Source organism: Oncorhynchus gorbuscha, linkage group LG15 (assembly GCF_021184085.1).
Source record: "Oncorhynchus gorbuscha isolate QuinsamMale2020 ecotype Even-year linkage group LG15, OgorEven_v1.0, whole genome shotgun sequence".
NCBI lineage: Eukaryota > Metazoa > Chordata > Actinopteri > Salmoniformes > Salmonidae > Oncorhynchus > Oncorhynchus gorbuscha.
In genome coordinates, this window is record NC_060187.1 from 34,754,198 (window position 1) to 34,780,658 (window position 26,461).

The 26,461-nt window shown below is 43.8% G+C and overlaps 1 protein-coding gene across 5 annotated transcripts in view; it reads right to left on the minus strand.

The window, feature by feature from the left end:
- Positions 1-1,251: 1,251 nt before the first annotated feature.
- LOC123997004 (casein kinase I) overlaps positions 1,252-26,461 on the minus strand; it is a 44,161-nt gene continuing 18,951 nt past the window's right edge. For 2 of the 5 annotated variants that reach the window (XM_046300922.1, XM_046300923.1), the window contains exons 3-12: positions 13,240-13,309; positions 7,875-8,023; positions 7,445-7,679; positions 7,073-7,158; positions 5,376-5,460; positions 5,117-5,265; positions 4,773-4,853; positions 3,664-3,771; positions 2,887-2,993; positions 1,252-2,643 (exon numbers count right to left, since the gene is read on the minus strand). In XM_046300922.1, the coding sequence (XP_046156878.1) occupies positions 2,589-2,643; positions 2,887-2,993; positions 3,664-3,771; positions 4,773-4,853; positions 5,117-5,265; positions 5,376-5,460; positions 7,073-7,158; positions 7,445-7,679; positions 7,875-8,023; positions 13,240-13,309 (1,125 nt within the window). In that variant the 3' untranslated portion in view covers positions 1,252-2,588. The remainder of the gene's footprint in view (positions 2,644-2,886; positions 2,994-3,663; positions 3,772-4,772; positions 4,854-5,116; positions 5,266-5,375; positions 5,461-7,072; positions 7,159-7,444; positions 7,680-7,874; positions 8,024-13,239; positions 13,310-26,461) is intronic. The other 3 variants (XM_046300924.1, XM_046300927.1, XM_046300925.1) reach the window with 3 other exon arrangements.

Consider the following 26,461-nt stretch of genomic DNA (forward strand, 5'->3'; position numbering starts at 1 on the left):
ACAATGACACCAGCGTACAGTATACTACCTAAAAGGGTGAAGTGATAAAGCAGTCTTTTGTAACAGGGAATATACACTAAGTGTACAAAACATTAGGAACTAATATTGAGTGCACCCCCCTTCCCCTCAGAACAGCCTCAATTCGTCAGGGTATGGTCTCTACAAGGTGTCGAAAGCGTTCCACAGGGATACTGTCTAATGTTGACTCCAATGCTTCGCACAGTTGTGTCAAGTTGGCTGGATGTTCTTTGGGTGGTGGGCCATTCTTGATACACATGGGAAACTGTTGAGGATGAAAAATCTAGCAATGTTGCAGTTCTTGACACATTCAAACCGGTGCGCCTGGCACCTACTACCATACCCCGTTCAAAAGCACGTACATATTTTGTCTTGCCCATTGCCCTCTGAATGGCATACATACACAATCCATGTCTCATCTACACTGATTGAAGTGGATTTAACAAGTGACATCAATAAGGGATCATAGCTTTCACCTGGTCAGCCTATGTCATGGACAAAGCAGGTGTTCCTAATGTTTTGTACACTGTGTAAATCGATACAGTAATGAAAAAATCAAGGGGGCTTTTCTTGTGAACTAATATATATATATATATATATATATATATATATATATATATATATGTGCGTGACCCCACACTGCAGTCATCTCTGATCAAAACCATTTGGGACAACTGTATATACTGTAGATGACAGAGCATGTTGTTGTGGTAACACATCTCATGTAAGGCCATGACAAACATAGACCATTACAATGTTCAGGCAAAGATGCATGTAACTAATGCAGCGAGGAACTTCAAAAGACAAACGGTTGTGCATTCAATACGTCTGGTGGAAACTCCAGTCAATGATGGGCTGTCGCTTCATTTGTCTTTAAAAAAACGTGACATGCTTGCTTGCCGCTACTAACTTTGATCTGCCGTCATCAACGACTAGAATTGCTTAGCTCGCAATACACAAGCTTTAAAATCGTATCTTTTTCCCCCAGAAGGTGCACATAGAGAGTTAACCTCCACTGTAAATATCCCTTGATTGTCATAGCAGAGGAGATAGACTGTAGTTGTGATGGTGGAGACCCATACAGTCATTGCTAGAGACAGTATGACCTCTACATAGGACCACACCCTGGGAATGTCAGACATCGACAATGCTTTCAGAGCGATAAAGCACACACACAGTCAATGAGCAACATTTGGAATAACTTCAGATAACATGTCATTGCAGGACACTTACTTGAGCTTTAAACATTTTACTTGGAAAGGCACAAACTATGATTTCCTGGTTAATTATTCTGATGTAAGAAATAAAACTGAAAGACATCTTGTTTCATGTAGATTGACATTTCGGCCCTTACTCAGATTTAAGCATTGTATAGGACTATTCCTAGATCAGTCTTTATTTTGTTGTTTTCTTGTTTGTTAATTTCAAACCTAGAATTCCACTGTACTTTATTTTCTTTCAAAAGTGCAATAATAAGAAAAGAGCTTAATATCTGTTTCTTTCGATCTTCCACAGTACCCGAGGCCAGGGACTGTGCTACAAAGATCTTCCACAGTACCCGAGGCCAGGGACTGTGCTACAAAGATCTTCCACAGTACCCGAGGCCAGGGACTGTGCTACAAAGATCTTCCACAGTACCCGAGGCCAGGGACTGTGCTACAAAGATCTTCCACAGTACCCGAGGCCAGGGACTGTGCTACAAAGATCTTCCACAGTACCCGAGGCCAGGGACTGTGCTACAAAGATCTTCCACAGTACCCGAGGCCAGGGACTGTGCTACAAAGATCTTCCACAGTACCCGAGGCCAGGGACTGTGCTACAAAGATCTTCCACAGTACCCGAGGCCAGGGACTGTGCTACAAAGATCTTCCACAGTACCCGAGGCCAGGGACTGTGCTACAAAGATCTTCCACAGTACCCGAGGCCAGGGACTGTGCTACAAAGATTTACAGAAACACTACAACATAAAAGTAAAAGTTTGTTTTCAATCCAGGAAGTCAACTTTGAAAACTACTGAGGATTAAATTACAAAAAAAAGGGAAAAAAATGCATAAAGATCCTCCAATTCTGGTTTAGATGAAATGCTTCCTGTTGCGTTCAGTGATTCCAGAGTTAGTATTGTTCATTCTTGCTTCTTACCTTGATCCCATAAATAAAGGACTATTTCTATGGAACAGATTTCTTTCACTCGACTCATTGACAGTTCCCTCAGATCAATGGCTGTTGAACAGAAAAATGTTCTGTATGGAATCTAAAATACAACAACTGTTTCAAACAGTATCTTTTTTTATATATTCACGTCACGGTATTCACGTTTCATTTTTACAGCTTTTAACGTTCTCTCAATCTCCCTTTACTATGCAGGTACTTTCAAATGTTTCTTTCTTTTCTTTTTTTAAAGGAGCCAGAGTCTGAAAGACAAAATTCCTTTACACGTCTGTAGCAGGGGAGTGCTGAGAGAGAGAGAGGAGAGAAAGAAAGAGAGATTGGGAAAGAGATAAGATGGGTGATCTGTGTAGTTGCTTCCATTTAAAACTTGACAGTGACCAGAATGTTTCAAGTTCTTCTCTTCACTTGTGCCGCTGGAGGGGTTTCCTCTTTCTCCTTTTGAAGAAACAACAGCACCTGCAGGCAAGGATATACTAGTAAATTAATGTTGCATATCAAAAAATGTCATGTTAAAAATATAAACTCAACATTTAGAGGCCTTAAATGTGTGCAACTTGTTCCATATTTTGTTTGAACAGTATTTTGAATGAATGGGTTCAGAACCCATATTTCTATTTGACAGTGTTTCTTGCAATGACTGCCAGAGGTAGTGAGACCGAGCCACTGCCAGTCAAGCCCAGGGAAAGACAGCTGTCTTACTTTGTATCATCAGCCACCTCCACCTCGGTGGGAGCAGTGATGGGAGCGTTGGAGTGTCCTGCCGTCGGGTCGTCAGTGTTCAGCTCTCCATTTGTCGAGCTCATCACCTGTACAGGTGAACACAGGGAATTTTAAACAGGATGTCTGTTTTTAGGATATATGATCAAATCATGATACATTATCTGTACTTAATCCTTCATAGGAAATTAGTTCATTGAAGCATTAGCTTATAACTGTTACCCTTGACCACATTACATTGTAAATGTATCTACTAGTTGGAAAAAAGAGGTAATAATTCCAAAGGGTGCAATTCCCTTCCAGGACACTAGATGGCACATTTGCTTTACTAATTATCCTAAAAGTTTCTAATCTGAGACTGGAGACTGTACATCACTTACCATTTAAAGCAAGTCATAATTGCACCATGAAGGACTATAGATATGAAATATCCAGTCAGACATTTTTTTTTAAACAGAGGTATCTTCTGAGCTGCTGTTGCCCCTTCATCCCTTCAAAGTGGAGTCAGCGCTGAGACTGTTCATACTCAATGAGATCCCTTTTCTAGGGAGAGGGGGGTTCCCTGTCCTGATAAAAGGTTTCAATGACAGTGACCGCATGGTTCTCCTGACAGCTTCCCTCCCCTGTTATCAGCCTGGAGCAGATGAGTGAAGCAGAGCAGACAGAGCGAGCAGACATACAGAGACAGACAGAGAGAGAGAGGCAGAGAAAGCTGGGGTGGACAGACCGTCATGCAGCACCATGCGCAGCAAGCAGTACCTGTACAGAGCCCCCCAGCCTTTCGGCCGTGACATACGACCCCAGTGTCTCCTTATTGGTCATTGGAGAGGGCTGACGCTGAGACTCATCTCCTTTGGGCTGAGGAGACTGATGCAAAGGGGGAGGGGAGGCAGGTTATGGGGGCAGGAGTGAAGAGGTGGAAGGTAGTGTGGTAGTGAATGGGGAAAGAAAGGCAACAAAAACAAACAGACTAAAATAAATACAGAAGACATCTCACAAGAAGAAGCAGGCTTGTTAAAACAGACTATGTTAACAGAAGGAAATAGAGCAAAACAAAGCAGAGCCCACTGCCTCATGCAGGAGTGAAAACAGCCTTGATCGGAAACACTAAGGGTCTAGTCTTTTATTCCAATATGGATATTTTCTTCCAGGACGCATCTCCTGTCTATTGTCCTTTTACTAAATGAGCTAATCATTGTCGTGACTACTCCTGCTTTCTGTAATAAACTCTGTGATTGTTTGTACTATGCAACGTGTTGCCTGTTTATGTTCATAAATGATGATACTCATTACATTGTACTGGAGAGTCATAACTACAGCCGCGAGTACACCGCAAAGGACAATTAGAAAACCTTATGTGTTTTTTTAGAGAAAAAGATTGAAAAAGACTAATAAGGTCTAAAAAAAGATGATGTGTCATGTTGATGACAGTGTAGTGGGATCAAGGCTCAAATAGCATGCTGATAGAACCAGGAAGGGAAAGCATGCAATTTTGCCACACGAAGCAAACTGCTTTGTCATTGCTGATGTGAACAACGCACTGCATTTTGCAAAGCAATGACTCGTTTTTAAGGAGAAAAGGTTGAAGACAAAATCCTCCAATGCTAAAACAGTTGAACTTTCAAAGACGATGCTACAACATTTAAACACAATTATAATAGGGTCATCAGTTCCCAATCATTCTTGCTCAATCGCAAAAACAGAGTAGAGTAGATTAAAGAGGATGGAGTGAATAAAGGTAACACTGTAAAAGAGGCCATATTCTTGAGGAAGCTGAGAGTAGGACAGGAGGGTTGGCAGTTGCCTCTGAGACAAGGGGGAACTCGACTGACGAGGTGGGTGGGTGTGGCGGGCGGCGGTGAGGTCACCTGGTTTTTGGTCTGCTGTTGTGCTTTGTCTCTGCTGGGCTGAGCGGGTGTGTCACTGGGGATGGGGCCTATCGGTGTAGGCTATGGTGGGGGACAAAATGACACAGCATTTTATCTAGGACATAAAATACTTTACTCCGACCACGACATGAAGATATGAATATGTAATAAAAAAAATACAAAAAATAGGCCCTCGAACCACTAAGACATCACAGGAAATCTCCATTTACACCCCGTCTGATTATTTACAGAAAAAGACAAATGAAAATGTGCAGATAGAGGGGTCAAGCGGTCCCCTCAAAACTTTGAATAGGGAGAAGAAACAAGTGATGAAGGAAACTCACAAGTGGCTTGCCGACCCAGTCGTATTCATAATCAAAGACATAGCCGTTCCTATCGAAGAGGTCAGTGAAGAGTTTCCGTAAGTAGTCGTAATCAGGTTTCTCAAAGAAGTCCAGCCTCCTCACGTAACGCAGATAGGTGGCCATCTCTTCTGCAGGACGAAGGCACACAAATTACTACATTTGCATAAACTGATCTAGAACTAGACCTAAACAAAAAGGAAGGAGTAACACATTCCAAATGAAACCAATCAAATCTGACCGGGGAAGCTTTCACAAAGCACTTCAATTGGAGTAGCTCGCTTGGTATCTCCAATCTTCTGATACCTCTCCTTCAAAGTGTCTGCCTGGAATCAACAAAGTACAACAATTATTCTCCCACGCATTTAGCTTTAATTCCCACACAGCACAGTAGAGTCGAAAAACTACAGCTTTGCAGAAAGCAAAATATAATGCCAAATTCGGGGCAATACATAGCTGGAGGCAGTGTAATTGAGTGGGAATAACGGTCACACGTAGAAGATTAACGCGTCTTAGTTCGCATCCACATGCAAATCCTCTCGTAAGCCATTTTATGTTCTGAGTTGACATGAGGCTGTTATACAGGGGGCTTCAGTTAACATCTATGGGATCGGTGTCTGATATCTGATATGGGCAGAAAGCTTGTTAACGGCACTGTCCAATCTACAGTAGCTATTAGAGAGAAAGAATACCATGCTATTGTTTGAAGAGAGTGCACAGTTATGAACTTGAAAATGTATTAATAAACCCATTAGGAACATTTGGGCAGTCTTGATACAACATTTTGGCAGTCTTGATACAACATTTGGAACAGAAATGCAATGGTTCATTGAATCAGTCTAAAACTTTGCACATGCACTCTTGCTATCTAGTGGCCAAAATACAAATTGCACCTAACCTGGAATAGCACATTGTCACCTTTCTCTTGCATTTCAAAGATGATAAAAAATAAATAATAATGCATCTTTGTATTATCTTTTACCAGATCTAATGTTTCATAGTCTCCTACATTAATTTCACATTTCCACCAACTTCAAAGTGTTTCCTTTCAAATGGTATCAAGAATAAGCATATCTTTGCTTCAGGCCCTGAGCTACAGGCTACATTTGGGTATGTCATTTTAGGCGATAAAAAATAAATAAATGTAGGGTTCCGATCCTTAAGTCGCTCTGGATAAGAGCGTCTGCTAAATGACTTAAATGTAAATGTAAATGTTAACAAATTCGTATTTACAATGACGGCCTACCCCAGCCAAATCCTGACGATGCTGGGCCAATTGTGCCACACACTATGGGACTCCCAATCAAGGCCGATTGTGATACAGCCTGGGATCAAACCAGGGTCTGTAGTGACGCCTCTTGCACTGAGATGCAGTGCCTTAGACCGCTGCGCCACTCAGGAGCCCCCCAAAAATAGTTATACGAGTTCTACCATGATATTCTACAGTTAGATAGCTATATGCTTGAAAATAATGGAGAGCCGCACACTCTTGAAGCTCAGATGCAAAAATTGAATACCCTGATAAAGACAGCTTGGCTGAGTGACTTATGTGGGTAAAATAAGATGACATTTACATCTATTAAACACTGCAGAGACCAAAAGGTATGAGCTAAACGGTGGTATTCGGTATAAATTGCACAATGATAGAAATAAAACAATTTTTTAAAATGTAGAAACTGCATTATATGAATATGTTTTTCCATTGTTATTTAATTTACACAGAGACGATTCAAATCCTTCATGTGTATGGTTACAGCACTATTTTCATTGTATTTTCCCCTAACATGTCTTCCTCGTCTCCCTAAATACTGTAAACACTTTCTAGAGTCTGAGGCCTTGAAATGTCACTTGGGCCTTGAATGAGAGAAGTTATTTTGCGTTGGGGGGCTAAGTGACAGGGTGTGTCTGAGATCATGTAGATATCATGAAACTGTATACCTTCAGGCCTTGCCAGGGAAGGCTGCCTCGCAGGAAGTACATAAACATGTGACCCAGAGCCTCCAGATCATCCCGTCTGCTTTGCTCTGGAGGAAAAGAAGAGTTTGTTACTCACACAATTATCCACCACTTCAACTATATATGACACCATAAGGCTTAGGTCATAATGTGAACATCTAAAATGCATCAATCAATGCATGATCCATCTACATGATGAAGTTATGTGTACAGATCTCAAGTTGGGATTCAGCTCTTATCGAACATAATGGAAATGTGGATAATTAAGTTCAGGACACGTTCACAGGATTAGGAAAAGAAAATGTCCATCTTTCCAATAACACAGCAGCGTGTGTCTTCATGATCATTTCTCACCTTTCCCCAGGTGTGTGTTGATGCTCATGTAGCGCGCCGTGCCCGTCAGGCTCTTGTGCTCCCGGTACGGGATGTGTTTTTTGGTCTCGGGGTCGATGTATTCTTTGGCCAGCCCAAAGTCGATGATGTGGATTGTGTGCTGCCTCTTGCTGCCCGGCCGCCCCACCAAAAAGTTCTCTGGCTTCACGTCTCTGTATATCAAGCTCTTTGTGTGGACAAACTCCATCCGCGTTATCTGGGAGATAGAGCATGTAGACAAGCTAAGATCTCAAACTCTCTCTCAGTGCACTTTTCAAATGCAAACACTGTAAATGAGCCATGGACACATCTATAGACTATAGAGATAACACCATAGAGCAGTTTTTAAAAAGATGGGTTGGGCACCTGTGTGTAAGACACTTACTTACGTAAGCAACAATTCAATTCTTACCAGCTGTATGGCTATCATAAGGACGGTCTTGAGGGAGAAGGTACGGTCACAGAGATCAAACAGGTCTTCCAGGCTGGGCCCCAGCAGCTCCAGCACCATGGCATTGTACTTCCCACATGGCCCAAAGTAGTACACCTGAGGAATACCCTCTGCAACACAGAGACAGGCAGAGACACATGATATGAGTGGGACCACACAACTTACAGGGAACGTGCCACAATCCCAAAGGTTTCAAAAAAAGGCTTAACTACTAACCATCTGTTTTAGCATCATAAGAGCCACAGATATTCTAAAAGCATTCGGCCCTTCTAAAAAAGCTTAGAGGCGGAGGGACTACGGATGCATGAAAGGTGGTAGTTAAAGAAGGGTAGTAGGGCTTTGGCTTCAGAGCCATGTTGATATTGAGCAGACTACTACGTGTGTGGGAAGGCGGTCTCAATTAGAACAACATGGATGGTAAACAAAAACGTATGAACGTTGATGCCGTGTGATGGGAAAAAACTGTTTGCCAACACACCCTGTCATGTGGTCATACACTATATGTACAGAAGTATGTGGACACTCAAAATTAGTGGATTCGGCTATTTCAGCCACACCCGTTGCTGACTGATGTATAAAATCGAGCACACAGCCATGCGATCTCCATAGACAAACATTGGCAGTAGAATGGCCTTAATGAAGAGCTCAGTGACTTTCAATGTGGCACCGTCATAAGATGCCACCTTTCCAACAAGTCAGTTTGTCAAATTTCTGCCCAGCTAGAACTAACCCACTCAACTGTAAGTACTGTTATTGGGAAGTGGAAACATCTAGGAGCAACAATGGCTCAGCCGCGAAGTGGTAGGCCACACAAGATCACAGACACGTCCTGTGATCTTGTGACCGCCGAGTGCTGAAGAACATAAAAATCGTCTGTCCTTGGTTACAACACTCACTACCGAGTTCCGAACTGCCTCTGGAAGCAACGCCAGAAGAAGAGCTGTTCGTCGAGAGCTTCATGAAATGGGTTTCCATTGCTGAGCAGCAGCACACAAATCTATGACCACCATGCGCAATGCCAAGCGTTGGCTGGAGTGGTGTAAAGCTCTCCGCCATCGGACTCTGGAGCAGTGGAAACACGTTCTTTGGAGTGATGAATCATGCTTCAACATCTGGGAGTCCAATGGACAAATCTGGGTTTGGCGGATTCCAGGAAAACGCTACATACTTGAATGCATAGTGCAAACTGTAAAGTTTGGTGGAGAAGGAATAATGGTCTGGGGCTGTTTTTCATGGTTCAGACTAGGCCCCTTAGTCCCAGTGAAGGGAAATTTTGACGCTACAGCATACAATGTCATTCTAGACAATTCTGTGCTTCCAACTTTGTGGTAACATTTTGGGGAAGGCCCTTTCCTGTTTCAGCATGATAATGTCCCTGTGTGCACAAAGCAAGGTCCATACCGAAATGGTTTGTCGAGATCGGTGTGGAAGAACTTGACTGGCCTGCACAGAGCCCTGACCTCAACCCCATCAAACACCTTTGGGATTAATTAGAACGGCAACTGCGAACCAGGCCTAATCGCCTAACATCAGTGCCAGACCTCACTAATGCTCGTGGCTGAATGGAAGCAAGTCCCCGCAGCAATGTTCTAACATCTAGTGGAAAGCCTTCCCAGAAAAGTGGAGTAAAGCAGCAAAGGAGGGACCGACTCCATATTTAATGCCCATGATTTTTATTCAACGAGCAGATGGCCACATGCTTTTGGTCATGTTGTATGTGTGACCTGGGAGGAATTTAGGAGTTTATCATCACAGTAAAAATTCTCTGAAGAGGAGACTTCCAGTTTAACAGTAACTCTATTCCCTATGTGGAACAGAACAAAGGTCAATGGCCATTTGTGACCCCATGGCCACCATGACCTTATGGTCCAGCCTCCAAGGACACATACAGCTCCAGGTTATGCCTCACCAGTTCAGACCAGTATCTGATACCAGTGGCCTTCATTCCATTCCTTGGCTGGCAGTTGTGCCAAAGTGACTGCATGCTCCCCTCCCAGCAGGCGGCTGTCGCCCCGAGGGCACCCCGACCCCGTCAGAGAGAGGAGAGGATCAGCAGCTTTAGTAGTATGGCAGGCTGGCCGGGAGGCTGTGTGAGTGTGGGGAGGAGGGGAGGGATTAGAGCAGGATTTACCTGATCACCCCTCAAGTCACTCCCACAGCGAAGCAGTGCAGATCTCACACATCCACACAGCTGTCCCAGGGCACTTTAGGCAGTAGGACTTGCCTGGTAATGATGGCGGCCGAGGTCGGCAGCGACAAAAGATCAACAAGTAAGCTGACTCATTAAAGCCCGCCCAAATCTAGGGAGGGCATTCAGCAGCCCCGCCAATGCACTGATCAATTGGAAAGTGTCTACGCTAGAACAACTGTCCCTGACTACACCTACAATACTCCCTACTGGGGAACTCTAGAGCTGTAAACACAACAAAGATAACAGCTGGGGAAAAGCTTCAACTGAAATGGAAAAGGCCTAGAATAAATCTAAATTTCAGGGAAACCATTCAAACAAGAATGATTTTATCTTTGACAAAAGCTACACCTAATCATATTTGCTAAGTACTATGTGGATGTTATTCCAGTGTAAAAATAACCCTAGCCAATCACGCCTGTAATAAAAGCACTTATGCAAGGAGTGAGTGGTTTCCTAGAAACTATTCTTTATCGTGATTTATGACAACAGATATAATTGGCTGCTGTCCGCAGCACCACTAGCTTCAAAGTCTATTCTGCTGCCTTCCAGTGCCATTCTGTGCACTGCTCACAACCCACTCTCTCCAAACACAAGTGAAACGTGTCTGGAACAATCCAGAGTATTGTCTCAGACAGGGGCCCCTCTCAGTCTGGCCACTGTGGCAGACAATGTTGCCCTACAATGAAATGTCAAAGTTTAGGCTGAGCCCGAGAGGGAGGCGGTCTCAATTAAACATTTAGAATGCCGAGTGCATCGGGGGGGGGGGGGGGGGGGGGGGAAGGCGGCGCTGATTTCATTAGGCCGGGCAGGCAGCGCTGTCGCGATGTAGCCGGGATGAAACGTGATCGTCCAGCCGGCCTGCCCTGCATAGAGCCTGTGTGACTCAGTGGCAGGTTATGTTATCTATCCCAGGAAGGCAGCACATAAAATATCCAGACTGCTCTGGACTGGATGGACCACAGAAGATCACTGCAAACTCATACTCAAAATGGCACTGATTGATTTATCACTCCCAAGATACCAGGGCAGTGGGCACTGTAGAAGGACACACATACGACTTGTGTAAGAGCAGGCAATGCTTTGAGGCAAAGCTTTGATGATGGGTTACTAAATATTCACATGCACTGATATTATCAGTGAAATCTTAAATCATCTCATAAGGAGACTGGTCACATGCAGTGCTTTCACAAGCGAAGAACATGCTATCAGGACTGTGTGAGCTCAGTCAACCAGTCATCCAGTTAAATTATTGATAGTGACGTAAAAAAAAGTGTATGATGTCTCAGACACCCCATGCTCATTGGTTAATGTTGGGGTTGGGGCGTGGCCAGACCAGGCCAGCTAGTGTGTGTAACTGAATGTGTTGTTCTAGTGATTGGGTGCTTTCCAGGGCAGGCGAGAATTAACACTCTTAAGATAAGCTGCTCTTAAGCACCATGTACAGCTGACACAGCTCCAGTATTTGTGGCAGTGGGGTCCAGGTTCTAACCAGGGCTTGACCCTGGCTTAAATTATGTCACATTCACATTGTAAAAGAACTATACACCTGTATCCATCTGTACCACACATAATCATTTATACAGAAGAATCATAAGCAGAAGAAGACTTGATAATTACTCACTATTCCATACAATTTTTCAATAGATGTAGCAACCAGTAAGAGTAACACTTTTCCCCCTCCATTCTATAATGGGAGGAAAGCTGGGCCAACATTGTCACTGGCTCCATCTTTAGCTCAGCCTATGAGATTGTAGCAGGCCTCTCTCTGGTGGTCCCTCTGCCACAGTGGCCGGAGGAGGAGAGGGGAGTCAGGATGTGTATAACATATCAGTGGAAACACTACAGAGGACATGGACTCCTTCAATGGGCTGGCCCAAGGGGTGGGGATAAAGACTCACTATCCAATGAATGAATGAGGATCCACAAGCAACTTCGATCGACTCTGTTCTCAAATAGGTGTAAGGAAGATAAATAGCACAATGTACTATGCTGTGCTGCCTGGGATTGGGAATACAACTACTGGCCCAGTCAGACAGAACACAACAAAGGAAAGCTGACAGAGAGATAGGCCAGCCCTTTTCCCTGTACATCACAGGAGAGTTTCCCTGGCCTTTCTTCTTCAGGCCGGCCAGAGGCATTGCTGAGACGAGCAATGGAAGTAGATATATACGATAATGGCCCTACATTGAAGGCCATCTAAAAATAGACTAGCCTAGGACACCTCTAATGCCCTGCACTCCAACTCCCTATTAACACTGTGGAGCTGCTGCTCTGGCACAGGGACAGAGAGTAAGCTGGCAGGTGATCAGCTCTCTATGAGAGAGAAAGAGACACACACTCGTCTTGTGTGTGTGTGTGTGTGTGTGTGTGTGTGTGTGTGTGTGTGTGTGTGTGTGTGTGTGTGTGTGTGTGTGTGTGTGTGTGTGTGTGTGTGTGTGTGTGTGTGTGTGTGTGTGTGGCCTTCCCACTCCAGTGCTCAAATGAATGCACAGGCTTTGCCCAAGCTGTTTATCTCTTTCTTTAAAAGCCAAAAGGATCAAAGACCAGTGTCCTCAGTCACATTTAGTGGAATTAGAATACAAGTGGTCAGCTTGTCCCTACCTTCCCTCAAATACAATACAATCTATTTACGGACCGTAAATACAATATATTCACCATTTGTTTTCTTAACAGATCAAATGCTCATAAAAAGTGACTTGAACTAACTAATGATGAAAAGTATAGTACTAATCACTTTGGTGAAAATAAACTCTTTGTTTTTTTAAACGTGGCCCAATGTCAGAGAGATTTTTCAATGATAGAATTAAGCAGTGAGAGGATCAAACACTAAGCATTCCAGGCTGACTAAGCTTTGCCGTGGGCTGTTCCAGGTCCCTGTCCCTCCCCACCACCTGATCCTACTGCCCCACCTCTCCCCTCTGGAGGTACAGCACAGCCCCACGGATCACAGCACAGAGAGAGCACATAGACATGGCATGGAGGTCCTGGGCCTGCTAGGGAACAACCATCTGTAGGAGGGGGACAGGGCTTTCATATCTCCCAGATACGTATGCAGAGAAGATGGCCATCCATCCAGCTGAGCCTACTAGCAAACACTGTTATTAAACAGTTAACACTGTAGCTGTATGTGCTTACCTGAACTTCCCAACTGTTTATAAAATCTATATTCCAAGTGAAGCTGTGGAGCCCGTGACTTTATCGGTTCCTAAAAAAGGAAAGAAAGAGAACCCCATTAGTAATGGAAAACACCTAGTGGTTATTAACATATTCAAATAGGTGGATCAACATCAAGATTGTGGTGATAAATGGTTGAAAAACAATATGTTGTATGTGAAACAGTATAGGCCTTTTCATAGATTCCATGAGACAACTAAGGATGCATCCATGCTTACTATAACATTCCTAAGATCCCTCAGGCTTAGACACCAAAAACATAAATCATCATCATCTACTTAACACAATATCCTTCCTCCACGAAGATGATGTAAGGGCATTATGTATTTATGAACCAATGTAGCTTGCAAGAGGAAAAACAAACCTGTAAAAACAAAAATGGAGAAAACGGAACCAGGCAAAAAAAAATGTTAGATTTTATTGGGCCCTAGACACACCAGCCACCCAGGGCAGCGCAAGCCTCCTCCACACAGCTCCTCCAACCAGCACCAGCCTCCCCCGTTTCACAAAATCGGGATCCTTAACGTTAAGAAAAATGTATTTTATTTTCCGTGTTATAGCCTAACTAGACAGTAGGCTATATAGGCCTGGGGAACTTTGTGTCATTTAAATAAAACCGGAGAGGAAGAGGCAAACTTTTGGCTATTTTGGTGAACGTGAGGCATGCAAGACAAGACATTAAGAGATACAGATTACCAAGACGTAAACAGACGGTTCTTTCTGTCTGCCCCCTCCTTGCTCTCCCTCATGCTGGCTCGCCTGCTCTTTCTCTTTACAAATGATGCGAGTGTGTGTTCAGTCTTCGGTCTGTTGCATCTAGAATATCCTAGCCTATTCATTGATGATAGACCCTGCTTTACTGAAGTTGTGAGACATTGCAAGCCAAGAAATTGCGAGATGCAATGTAATGCTGTGAGATACAGATTTTGATTGCCACAAGGCCTAGCGCATGGTTCTGACTGTGTGCCTGGTGGCCGACATGCCTATACTGTGCCCTTCCCTTCGCTAGTTCGCGATAAAAGATGCAAGTGTTCATGTTACCGGAAGTACTGTTCCAATAATATTGAATCATAAGAGTTGATTCATAGCGGAATCGAATCTTGACACTCAGAAATAGGAGTCGACCTGCAAGGAATCGTGGAAACAATTATTTTGCAGTCGACTCTCCACCATGACGTCATTGTCGTTACAGTTGAAAAATTTGGTAGAGAAATGCAAGCAAGACCCAAAGCGTTTCTGGCAGCATTGCAGCTGCATTGTGAATTCACATGGACTTTTATGATAACGGAAAACCAATTAAAACAAATTGCAGTTTAAACACAAAGTTTTTATTTGCCATATCCCTACTTCACCAGTCTACTAAAACAGCTCTCCTCCACCCAGCACCAGTCTACTAAACAGCTCTCCTCCACCCAGCACCAGTCTACTAAAACAGCTCTCCTCCACCCAGCACCAGTCTACTAAAACAGCTCTCCTCCACCCAGCACCAGTCTACTAAAACAGCTCTCCTCCACCCAGCACCAGTCTACTGAAACAGCTCTCCTCCACCCAGCACCAGTCTACTAAAACAGCTCTCCTCCACCCAGCACCAGTCTACTAAAACAGCTCTCCTCCACCCAGCACCAGTCTACTAAAACAGCTCTCTTCCACCCAGCACCAGTCTACTCAACAGCTCTCCTCCACCCAGCACCAGTCTACTAAAACAGCTCTCTTCCACCCAGCACCAGTCTACTAAAACAGCTCTCCTCCACCCAGCACCAGTCTACTAAAACAGCTCTCCTCCACCCAGCACCAGTCTACTGAAACAGCTCTCCTCCACCCAGCACCAGTCTACTAAAACAGCTCTCCTCCACCCAGCACCAGTCTACTAAAACAGCTCTCCTCCACCCAGCACCAGTCTACTCAACAGCTCTCTTCCACCCAGCACCAGTCTACTCAACAGCTCTCCTCCACCCAGCACCAGTCTACTCAACAGCTCTCCTCCACCCAGCACCAGTCTACTAAACAGCTCTCCTCCCCCCAGCACCAGTCTACTAAACACCTCTCCTCCACCAGTCTACTAAAACAGCTCTCCTCCACCCAGCACCAGTCTACTAAAACAGCTCTCCTCCACCCAGCACCAGTCTACTAAACACCTCTCCTCCACCAGTCTACTAAAACAGCTCTCCTCCACCCAGCACCAGTCTACTAAACAGCTCTCCTCCACCCAGCACCAGTCTACTCAACAGCTCTCCTCCACCCAGCACCAGTCTACTAAACAGCTCTCCTCTCCTCAGCGCCAGTCTACTAAACAGCTCTCCTCTCCTCAGCGCCAGTCTACTAAACAGCTCTCCTCCACCCAGCACCAGTCTACTGAAACAGCTCTCCTCCACCCAGCACCAGTCTACTAAAACAGCTCTCCTCCACCCAGCACCAGTCTACTAAACAGCTCTCCTCCACCCAGCACCAGTCTACTAAACAGCTCTCCTCCACCCAGCACCAGTCTACTAAACAGCTCTCCTCCACCCAGCACCAGTCTACTAAACAGCTCTCCTCCACCCAGCACCAGTCTACTAAACAGCTCTCCTCCACCCAGCACCAGTCTACTAAACAGCTCTCCTCCACCCAGCACCAGTCTACTAAACAGCTCTCCTCCACCCAGCACCAGTCTACTAAACAGCTCTCCTCCATCCAGCACCAGTCTACTAAACAGCTCTCCTCCACCCAGCACCAGTCTACTAAACAGCTCTCCTCCACCTAGTGCCAGTCTACTCAACAGTACTCCTCCACCCAGCGCCAGTCTACTAAACAGCTCTCCTCCCCCCAGCACCAGTCTACTAAACAGCTCTCCTCCACCCAGCACCAGTCTACTCAACAGTTCTCCTCCACCCAGCGCCAGTTTACTAAACAGCTCTCCTCTCCTCAGCACCAGTCTACTAAACAGCTCTCCTCCACCCAGCGCCAGTCTACTAAACAGCTCTCCTCTCCTCAGCGCCAGTCTACTAAACAGCTCTCCTCAGCGCCAGTCTACTAAACAGCTCTCCTCCACCCAGCACCAGTCTACTAAACAGCTCTCCTCCACCCAGCACCAGTCTACTAAACAGCTCTCCTCTCCTCAGAGCCAGTCTACTAAACAGCTCTCCTCTCCCCAGCACCAGTCTACTAAACAGCTCTCCTCCCCCCAGCACCAGTCTACTAAACAGCTCTCCTCCACCCAGCACCAAACAGCTCTCCTCTCCTCAGCGCCAGTCTACTAAACAGCTCTCCTCTCCTCAGCGCCAGTCTACTAAACAGCTCTCCTCAGCGCCAGTCTACTAAACAGCTCTCCTCCACCCAGCACCAGTCTACTAAACAGCTCTCCTCTCCTCAGCGCCAGTCTACTAAACAGCTCTCCTCTCCTCAGCACCAGTCTACTAAACAGCTCTCCTCTCCTCAGCACCAGTCTACTAAACAGCTCTCCTCCACCCAGCACCAGTCTACTAAACAGCTCTCCTCTCCTCAGCACCAGTCTACTAAACAGCTCTCCTCTCCTCAGCACCAGTCTACTAAACAGCTCTCCTCTCCTCAGCACCAAGCTACTAAACAGCTCTCCTCCACCCAGCACCAGTCTACTAAACAGCTCTCGTCTCCTCAGCACCAGTCTACTAAACAGCTCTTCTCCCCCAGCACCAGTCTACTAAACAGCTCTTATCCCTCAGCACCAGTCTACTAAACATCTCTTATCCCTCAGCACCAGTCTACTAAACAGCTCTCCTCCACCCAGCACCAGTGTTGTCATATTAGTGCAGGTGAAGGAAAGGAGATGAAAATAAGATTAAGACACAGCCCCATCCTGCTCCCAGTCTGAACATTATGCGCATCTCGTCCATCTTAAGTGGATATCTGAGGAGAGAGAGACTGGTTAAGTGGAACTGAACTGGACACATGACCAGGCACTGGGCAGTGAGGGAGGTCAGGGTGGGGCGAGGCACTGTCTGTGACATAATCAGTGGAGGGAGGCGTAGTCTCTCCACTAGGGAGGACGTGGGAAAAAATATACAAATAAAAACAGATGGCTGAAAACCACAGGACCCTAAAACAGAGGCTTATGGGGCTTTACATGCTTAGACTCATCCCAGCAGTTAACTATGCAAATGACCAAACCAACCCAGGAAATAATATCTACAATCACGGTAGGTAGCCTACCTTTCCATGTTAAATGGGTCATAAAATTCCTTATCAGTCCCTCTCAAAAATGATAGCAGACCCTCTCGATGCCCAATCTCTACACCCAACCTTTTAAAAGAAGATACTCACAGAGCTCGCACTAGAAGCACAACCTTTTCACTTAGATGGAATAAAGTGCTTAGGCGCAAACAATAACATTTTATTAGCCACATGCTTTGTAAACAACGGTGTATACTTAACAATGAAATGCTTATTTACAGGTCCCTTTTCAAACAATGCAGAGTTAAAGAAAAAAAACATTGAAATAAAAATGTAGAAATAGTGACATGAGGAATAAATACACAGTGATGAACAAATAATAGTAAAAAATGACATGGCTATATACAGGAAGTAGAAAATAACATGGCTATATACAGGAAGTAGAAAATTACATGGCTATATACAGGAAGTAGAAAATGACATGGCTATATACAGGAAGTAGAAAATGACATGGCTATATACAGGAAGTAGAAAATGACATGGCTATATACAGGACGTAGAAAATAACATGGCTATATACAGGAAGTAGAAAATAACATGGCTATATACAGGAAGTAGAAAATAACATGGCTATATACAGGAAGTAGAAAATGACATGGCTATATACAGGAAGTAGAAAATAACATGGCTATATACAGGAAGTAGAAAATGACATGGCTATATACAGGAAGTAGAAAATAACATGGCTATATACAGGAAGTAGAAAATAACATGGCTATATACAGGAAGTAGAAAATAACATGGCTATATACAGGAAGTAGAAAATAACATGGCTATATACAGGAAGTAGAAAATAACATGGCTATATACAGGAAGTAGAAAATAACATGGCTATATACAGGAAGTAGAAAATAACATGGCTATATACAGGCAGTAGAAAATAACATGGCTATATACAGGAAGTAGAAAATAACATGGCTACATCGAGGAAGTAGAATAACAAGGCTATATACAGTAAGGGGAGTAACCAGTACCAAGTTGATGTGCAGGGGTACAAGGTAATTGAGGTAGCTATGTACAAATACACTCACCTGACAGTTTTAGGTACACCACCCTGTTCACAAAAACGGATTGCTACTACAGACAGTGAGGCACATGGCCGTGTCTCGTTATATAAAACAGGCATCGAGACATTCAATTACTGTTTGATTGAAAGTTAGAATGGGCAAAACGACTGAGCGTGGTTGGGCAAATAATGGAGTAGTATAACAGTGGTGTGCAAAACGGCATCTTGGAATGCACAACTAGTTGGTCCTTGTCACCGATGGGCTGGAGTGGACAGTTGAGAAGTGGAAAACATTGCCTGGAACATGACAGTGTGTTCAGTTTACTTGAGTGGCCTGCACACTCCCCAGACCTCAACCACATAGAGCATCTTTGAGATGAGATGGAACGGGCTGTTTGCAGTACCAATATACCGCTGTCCAATCTGCAGAAACTGCATGATGCTGTCGCGTCAGCATGGACCAACATCCCTGTGGAATGTTTGCGACACCTAGTAGAATTCAGGCTGTTCTGGAGGCAAAGGGGCGTCCGACCCGGTACTAGATGGGTGTACAGTGCCTCCCTTGACTTTTTCCACATTTTGTTGTGTTTAAAATGGATGAAATTGAGACGTGTCACTACAGTACACACAATACCCCATAATGTCAAAGTGAAATTATGTTTTTAGAAATGCTTACAAACTCATTAAAAATGAAAATCTGAAATGTCTTGAGTCAGTAAGTATTCAACCCGTTTGTTATGGCAAGCCTAAAGTTCAGGAGTAAAAATGTGCTTAACCTCTTGAACCTCTGGGGGCCGTATTTCATTTTTGGATGAAAAACGTTCCCGTTTTAAACAAGATATTTTGTCAAGAAAAGATGCTCGACTATGCATATAATTGACACCTTTGGAAAGAAAACACTCTGACGTTTCCAAAACTGCAAAGATATTGTCTGTGAGTGCCACAGAACTAATGCTACAGGCGAAACCAAGTTGAAATTTCATACAGGAAGTGAGCCAGATTTTAAATGCGCTGTGTTCCAATGTCTCCTTATATGGCTGTGAATGCGCAAGGAATGAGCCTAGACTTTCTGTCGTTTCCCCAAGGTGTTTGCAGCATTGTGACGTATTTGTAGGCATATCATTGGAAAATTGACCATAAGAGACTACATCTACCAGGTGTCTGCTCGGTGTCCTCCGTCAAAACTATTGAGTAATCTCCAGGTGCGTGCATTTTTCCACTTTGAACAGAGGAGAAACCAAACTGCCACGAGTGATTTATCATCGAATAGATATGTGAAAAACACCTTGAGGATTGATTCTAAACAACGTTTGCCATGTTTCTGTCAATATTATGGAGTTAATTTGGAAAAAAGTTTGCGTTGTAATGACTGAATTTTCGGGGGTTTTTCTTAGCCAAACGTGATGAAAACAAAAAAAAGCGATTTCTCCTACACAAATAATATTTTTGGAAAAACTGAACATTTGCTATCGAAGTTCTTCAAAGGTAAATGATTTTATTTGAATGCTTTTCTTGTTTTTGTGAAAATGTTGCCTGCTGAATGCTAGGCTTAATGCTATGCTAGCTATCAATACTCTTACACAAATGCTTGTGTAGCTATGGTTGAAAAGCATTTTTTGAAAATCTGAGATGACAGTGTTGTTAACAAAAGGCTAAGCTTGTGAGCCAATATATTTATTTCATTTCATTTGCGATTTTCATGAATAGTTAACGTTGCGTTATGGTAATGTGCTTGAGGCTATAATTACGCTCCCGGATACGGGATTGCTCGTTGCAACAGGTTAACAAGTCACATAAGTTGCATGGACTCACTGTGTGCAATAATAGTGTTTAACATTGTTTTTGAATGACTACCTCATCTCTATACCCCACACATACAGATATGTAAGGTCCCTCAGTCGAGCAGTGAATTTCAAGCACGGAGTCAACAACAAAGACCAGGGAGGTTTTCCAATGGTTCGCAAAGAAGGGTATCTATTGGTAGATGGGTAAAAAAAAAATAAAGCATTGAATGTCCCTTTGAGCAATGGTGAAGTTATTATACTTTGGATGGTGTATCAATACACCCAGTCCCTACAAAGATACAGGTGTCCTTCCTAACTCAGTAGCTAGAGAGGAAGGAAACCCTTTAGGGATTTCACCATGAGGCCAGAGTTTAATGGCTGTGATAGGAGAAAACGGTGGATGGATCAAAAACGGTATTTACTCCACAATACTAACCTAAATGAGAGTGAAAAGAAGGAAGCCTGTACAGAATAAAATATATTCTAAAACATGCATCCTGTTTTCAATAAGGCTCTACAGTAATACCTCAAACCATGTGGCACCGAAATGAACTTTTTGTCCTGAATACAAAGCGTTATATTTGGAGCAAATCCAACAACACATCACTGAGCACCACACCATATTTTCAAGTATGGTGGTGGCTGCATCATGTTATGGGTATGCTTGAGTAACCGGTGTAAAATGGCTAGCTGGTTAGCGGTGCACGCTAGTAGAGTTTCAAATCGGTGACGTCACTCGCCCTGAGACATTGAAGTAGTTGTTTCCCTAGCTCTGCAAGGGCAGTGGATTTTGTGGAGCGATAGGTATTGAGGCTTCGAGGGTGACTGTTGTCGATGTGTGCAGAGGGTCCCAGTTTCATGCCCAGGTGGGGGTGAGGAGAGGGACGAAAGCAATACTGTTCTACTTTTAGGATATAAAATACGGAATAGAGCTAGAGGAAAACCTGGTTCAGTCTACTTTTCAACAGACACTGGGAGACAAATGTACCTTTCAGCAGGACAATAAGCTGAAACACAAAGCCAAATATACACTGGAGTTGCTTACCAAAACGACATTGAATGTTCCTGAGTGGCCTAGTTACAGTTTTGACTTAAACTGGCAGGGAAATCTATGGCAAGACTTGAAAAAGGCTGTCTAGCAATGATCACCAACCAACTTGACAGCACTTGAAGAACATTTTAAATAATAATGGACAAATATTGTACATTCAAGGTGTGCTAAGCTCTTAGAGAGACTTACCCAAAAAGACTCACAGCTGTAATCTATGCCAAAGGTGATTCTAACATGTATTGACTCAGTAGGTTGAATACTTACCTAATCAAAATGGTGTTTTATTTACCATATATATATATTTTACGTTAAAAATGTTCTTCCACTTTGACAGAGTAGTTTGTGTAGTCCGTTGGCGAACAATTACACTTATCAATTTTAATCTCAACACTGTGGTTTACATGCTCAAATGCCCATGTAGGCTTGTTTACATTGGTCAGATGAAACACGCACTCAAAGTAAAAATAGCTGAACACAAAACAGCTATCCACACCAAAAATATGGACTATGCGATTGTGCGGCATTAGGTAAATGCCAGTTATGGCTCAGCCTCTACCTTGAAATTGTGGGGACATTAGAAAGTTTCTCTTTCCTCAATATAGTGAGAAAATTGTTACAGAGAGAGGCACTTTGAATCGACTGCTTAGATTGTGTCGAGCCGAAGGGTCTGAATGAACAGCTCGCTCTCATCTTTTTGTAAATATTTTGTTACTCAAGAGGAATGTATGTGTAGGAATCTTGAATGATGATCATACTCTTATTTGAATAACCTACAGTGCGGCAAAAAAGTATTTAGTCAGCCACCAATTGTGCAAGTTCTCCCACTTAAAAAGATGAGAAGCCTGTAATTTTCATCATAGGTACACTTCAACTATGACAGACAAAATGAGAGAAAAAAAATCCAGAGAATCACATTGTAGGATTTTTAACTAATTTATTTGCAAATTATGGTGGAAAATAAGTATTTGGTCAATAACAAAAGTTTATTTCAATACTTTGTTATATACCCTTTGTTGGCAATGACAGAGGTCAAACGTTTTCTGTAAGTCTTCTGTAAGTTTTCTGTAAGGTTTTCACACACTGGTATTTTGGCCCATTCCTCCATGCAGATCTCCTCTAGAGCAGTGATGTTTTGGGACTGTTGCTGGGCAACACGGACTTTCAACTCCCTCCAAAGATTTTCTATGGGGTTGAGATCTGGAGATTGGCTAGGCCACTCCAGGACCTTGAAATATTTCTTACGTAGCCACTCCTTCGTTGCCCGGGCGGTGTGTTTGGGATCATTGTCATGCTGAAAGACCCAGCCACGTTTCATCTTCAATGCCCTTGCTGATGGAAGGAGGTTTTCACTCAAAATCTTACGATACATGGCCCCATTCATTCTTTCCTTTACATGGATCAGTCGTCCTGGTCCCTTTGCAGAAAAACAGCCCCAAAGCATGATGTTTCCACCCCCATGCTTCACAGTAGGTATGGTGTTCTTTGGATGCAACTCAGCATTCTTTGTCCTCCAAACACGACGAGTTGAGTTTTTACCAAAAAGTTATATTTTGGTTTCATCTGACCATATGACATTCTCCCAATCTTCTTCTGGATCACCCAAATGCTCTCTAGCAAACTTCAGACGGGCCTGGACATGTACTGGCTTAAGCAGGGGGACACGTCTGGCACTGCAGGATTTGAGTCCCTGGCGGCGTAGTGTGTTACTGATGGTAGGCTTTGTTACTTTGGTCTCAGCTCTCTGCAGGTCATTCACTAGGTCCCCCCATGTGGTTCTGGGATTTTTGCTCACCGTTCTTGTGATCATTTTGACCCCACGGGTGAGATCTTGCGTGGAGCCCCAGATCGAGGGAGATTATCAGTGGTCTTGTATGTCTTCCATTTCCTAATAATTGCTCCCACAGTTGATTTCTTCAAACCAAGCTGATTACCTGTTGCAGATTAAGTCTTCCCAGCCTGGTGCAGGTCTACAATTTTGTTTCTGGTGTCCTTTGACAGCTCTTTGGTCTTGGCCATAGTGGAGTTTGTAGTGTGACTGTTTGAGGTTGTGGACAGGTGTCTTTTATACTAATAACAAGTTCAAACAGGTGCCATTAACCTCTTACCTCCACCCGACACGCAGGCGTCCCATCTAGACATCTGGAAATGCAAATGCGCTACGCTAAATGCTAATTGCACTCGTTAAAACTCAAACGTTCATTAAAACACACATGCAGGGTATTGAATTAAAGCTGCACTCGTTGTGAATCCAGCCAACAAGTCAGATTTTTTAAATGCTTTTCGGCGAAAGCATGAGAAGCTATTATCTGATAGCATGCAACACCCCTAAAGACCCGCAGGGGACATAAACAAAACAATTAGCATAGTCGGCGCTACACAAAATGCAGAAATAAAATATAAAACATTCATTACCTTTGACCATCTTCTTTGTTGGCACTCCTAGATGTCCCATAAACATCACTATTGGGTCTTTTTTTCCGATTAAATCGGTCCATGTATAGCTTAGATATCGATCTATGAAGACTGTGTGATCAAGGAAAAAAAACAGCGTTTTATAACGCAACGTCACTTTTTTAAATTAAAAAAGTTGACGATAAACTTTCACAAAACACTTCAAAATACTTTTGTAATGCAAATTTAGGTATTAGTAAACGTTAATAATCGATCAAATTGATCACTAGGCGATGTATATTCTATAGCTGTACGTCTTGAAATAATGTCCGGGTAAATCTCAACCAAAATATCCGGTCGGAGACCGGAAGAAATGGGCTGTCTCTTGTCCGTTTGACCAAGAAATAAATCCTAGGCAAATGACAAGACTGTTGACATCGTGTGGAAGCTGTAGGTATTGCAACCTCGGCTCCAGGTAACGTGGTTTCTATTCAACAATACATTCAAGTGGCGCATTGATATATTTTCCAGTTTTCAGTGATCAGATTTTCCTGCGCTTTTCGATGAAACGCACGTTCTGTTATAGTCACAGCCGTGATTTAACCAGTTTTAGAATTGTCTGAGTGTTTTCTATTCACACATATTAATCATATGCATATACTATATTCCTGGCATGAGTAGCAGGGCGCTGAAATGTTGCGTGATTTTTAACAGAATGTTCGAAAAAGTAGAGGGTAGGATCAACAGGTTAATACAGGTAACGAGTGGAGGACAGGAGAAGTTACAGGTCTGTGAGAGCCAAAAATCTTGTTTGCTACAATGTGATTGAAGTGTACCTATGATGAAAATGACAGGCCTCCCTCATCTTTTTAAGTGGGAGAACTTGCACAATTGGTGGCTGACTAAATACTTTTCGCCCCCACTGTATGTAGTTGCTACTACTACTACTAACAGTATAGATATTATTGACATGTTTAGTTGACATGACGAGTGGGATACTCCCCTGCGAGGACACATACAGTAGGTGCTTCCCACATTTTTCCTACTCAAATCAAATTTTATTTGTCACATGTGCCAAACACAACAGGTGTAGACCTTAGTGAAATGCTTACTTACAAGCCCTTAAACTTACAATGTAGTTCAAGAAATAGAGATAACAAAATATTGAGTAAATAAACTAATGTAAATAAAATGTAACACAATGAAATAACAACGAGGCTATATACAGGGGGTACTCGTATCGAATCAATGTGCGGTATTACAGGTTAGTCGAGGTAGTTTGTACATGCAGGTAGGGGTAAAGTGACAATGCATAGATGCACAGCAGTGTAGGGGGGGGGGGGGGGTCAATGTAAATAGTCCAGGTGGCCATTTGATTAATTGTTCAGCAGTCTTATAGCTTGGGGGTAGAAGCTGGTAAGGAGCCTTTTGGATCAAGACTTGGCGCTCCGGTACCGCTTGCCTTGCAGTAGCAGAGAGAACAGTCTATGACTTGGATGACTGGAGTCTTTGACAATTATTTGGGCCTTCCTCTGACACTACCTAGTATATAGGTCCTGGATGGCAGGATGCTTGGCCCCAGTGATGTATTGCGCTGTACGCACTACCCTCTGTAAGCGCCTTACGGTCAGATGCTGAGCAGTTGCCATACTAGGTGGTGATGCAACCGATCAGGATGTTCTTGATGGTGCAGCTGTAGAACGTTTTGAGGATCTGGGGACCCATGTCAAATCTTTTCCGTCTCCTGAGGGGGATAAGGTGTTGTCGTGCCCTTTTCATAACCGTCTTGGTGTGTTTGGACCATGTTGTTGGTGATGTGGACAGCAAGGAACTTGAAACTCTCGACCTCCTCCACTACAGCCCTGTCGATGTTAATGGGGACCTGTTCGGCCCTCATTTTCCTGTAGTCCACGATCAGCTCCTTTGTTTGGCTCACATTGAGGGAGAGGTTGTTGTCCTGGCACCACACTGCCAGGTCTCTGAAGACCTCCCTATAGGCTGTCACATTGTTGTCAGTGATCAGGCCTACCACTGTTGTGTCGTCAGCAAACTTAATGATGGTGTTGGAGTCGTGGGTGAACAGGGAGTACAGGTGGGGACTAAGCACGCACCTGAGGGGCCCCGGTGTTGAGGATCAGCGTGGCAGATGTGTTGTTGCCTACCCTTACCACCTGGGGGCGGCCCGTTAGAAAGTCTAGGATCCTGGTGGGAAAAGGCAGTGTGGAGTGCGATTACATCATCTGTGTATTCTTTTGGGTCAGTATGCACATTTTGTGGGTCTAGGGTTTCCAGGATGATGGTGTTGATGAAGGTGAACCTACCGATGGCTCTGATGAAGGTGAACCTACCGATGGCTCTGATGAAGGTGAACCTACCGATGGCTCTGATGAAGGTGAACCTACCGATGGCTCTGATGAAGGTGAACCTACCGATGGCTCTGATGAAGGTGAACCTACCGATGGCTCTGATGAAGGTGAACCTACCGATGGCTCTGATGAAGGTGAACCTACCGATGGCTCTGATGAAGGTGAACCTACCGATGGCTCTGATGAAGGTGAACCATGCCAAAAACGTAAGCCTATTGTTGGCTCCTCCCATCAATAAATCTGTAACATTAACACAGCCACAAAGTCCTCCATTATCTTTATTCTCCCAGATAGTCAGTTGAAGTATCCTGGGGTAAGGAATGCTTTGGGGGGGTTCCATTTTAATGAGACACAACAAAATGTGGAAAAAGTCTAGGGTTGTGAATACTTTTTTTAGAGT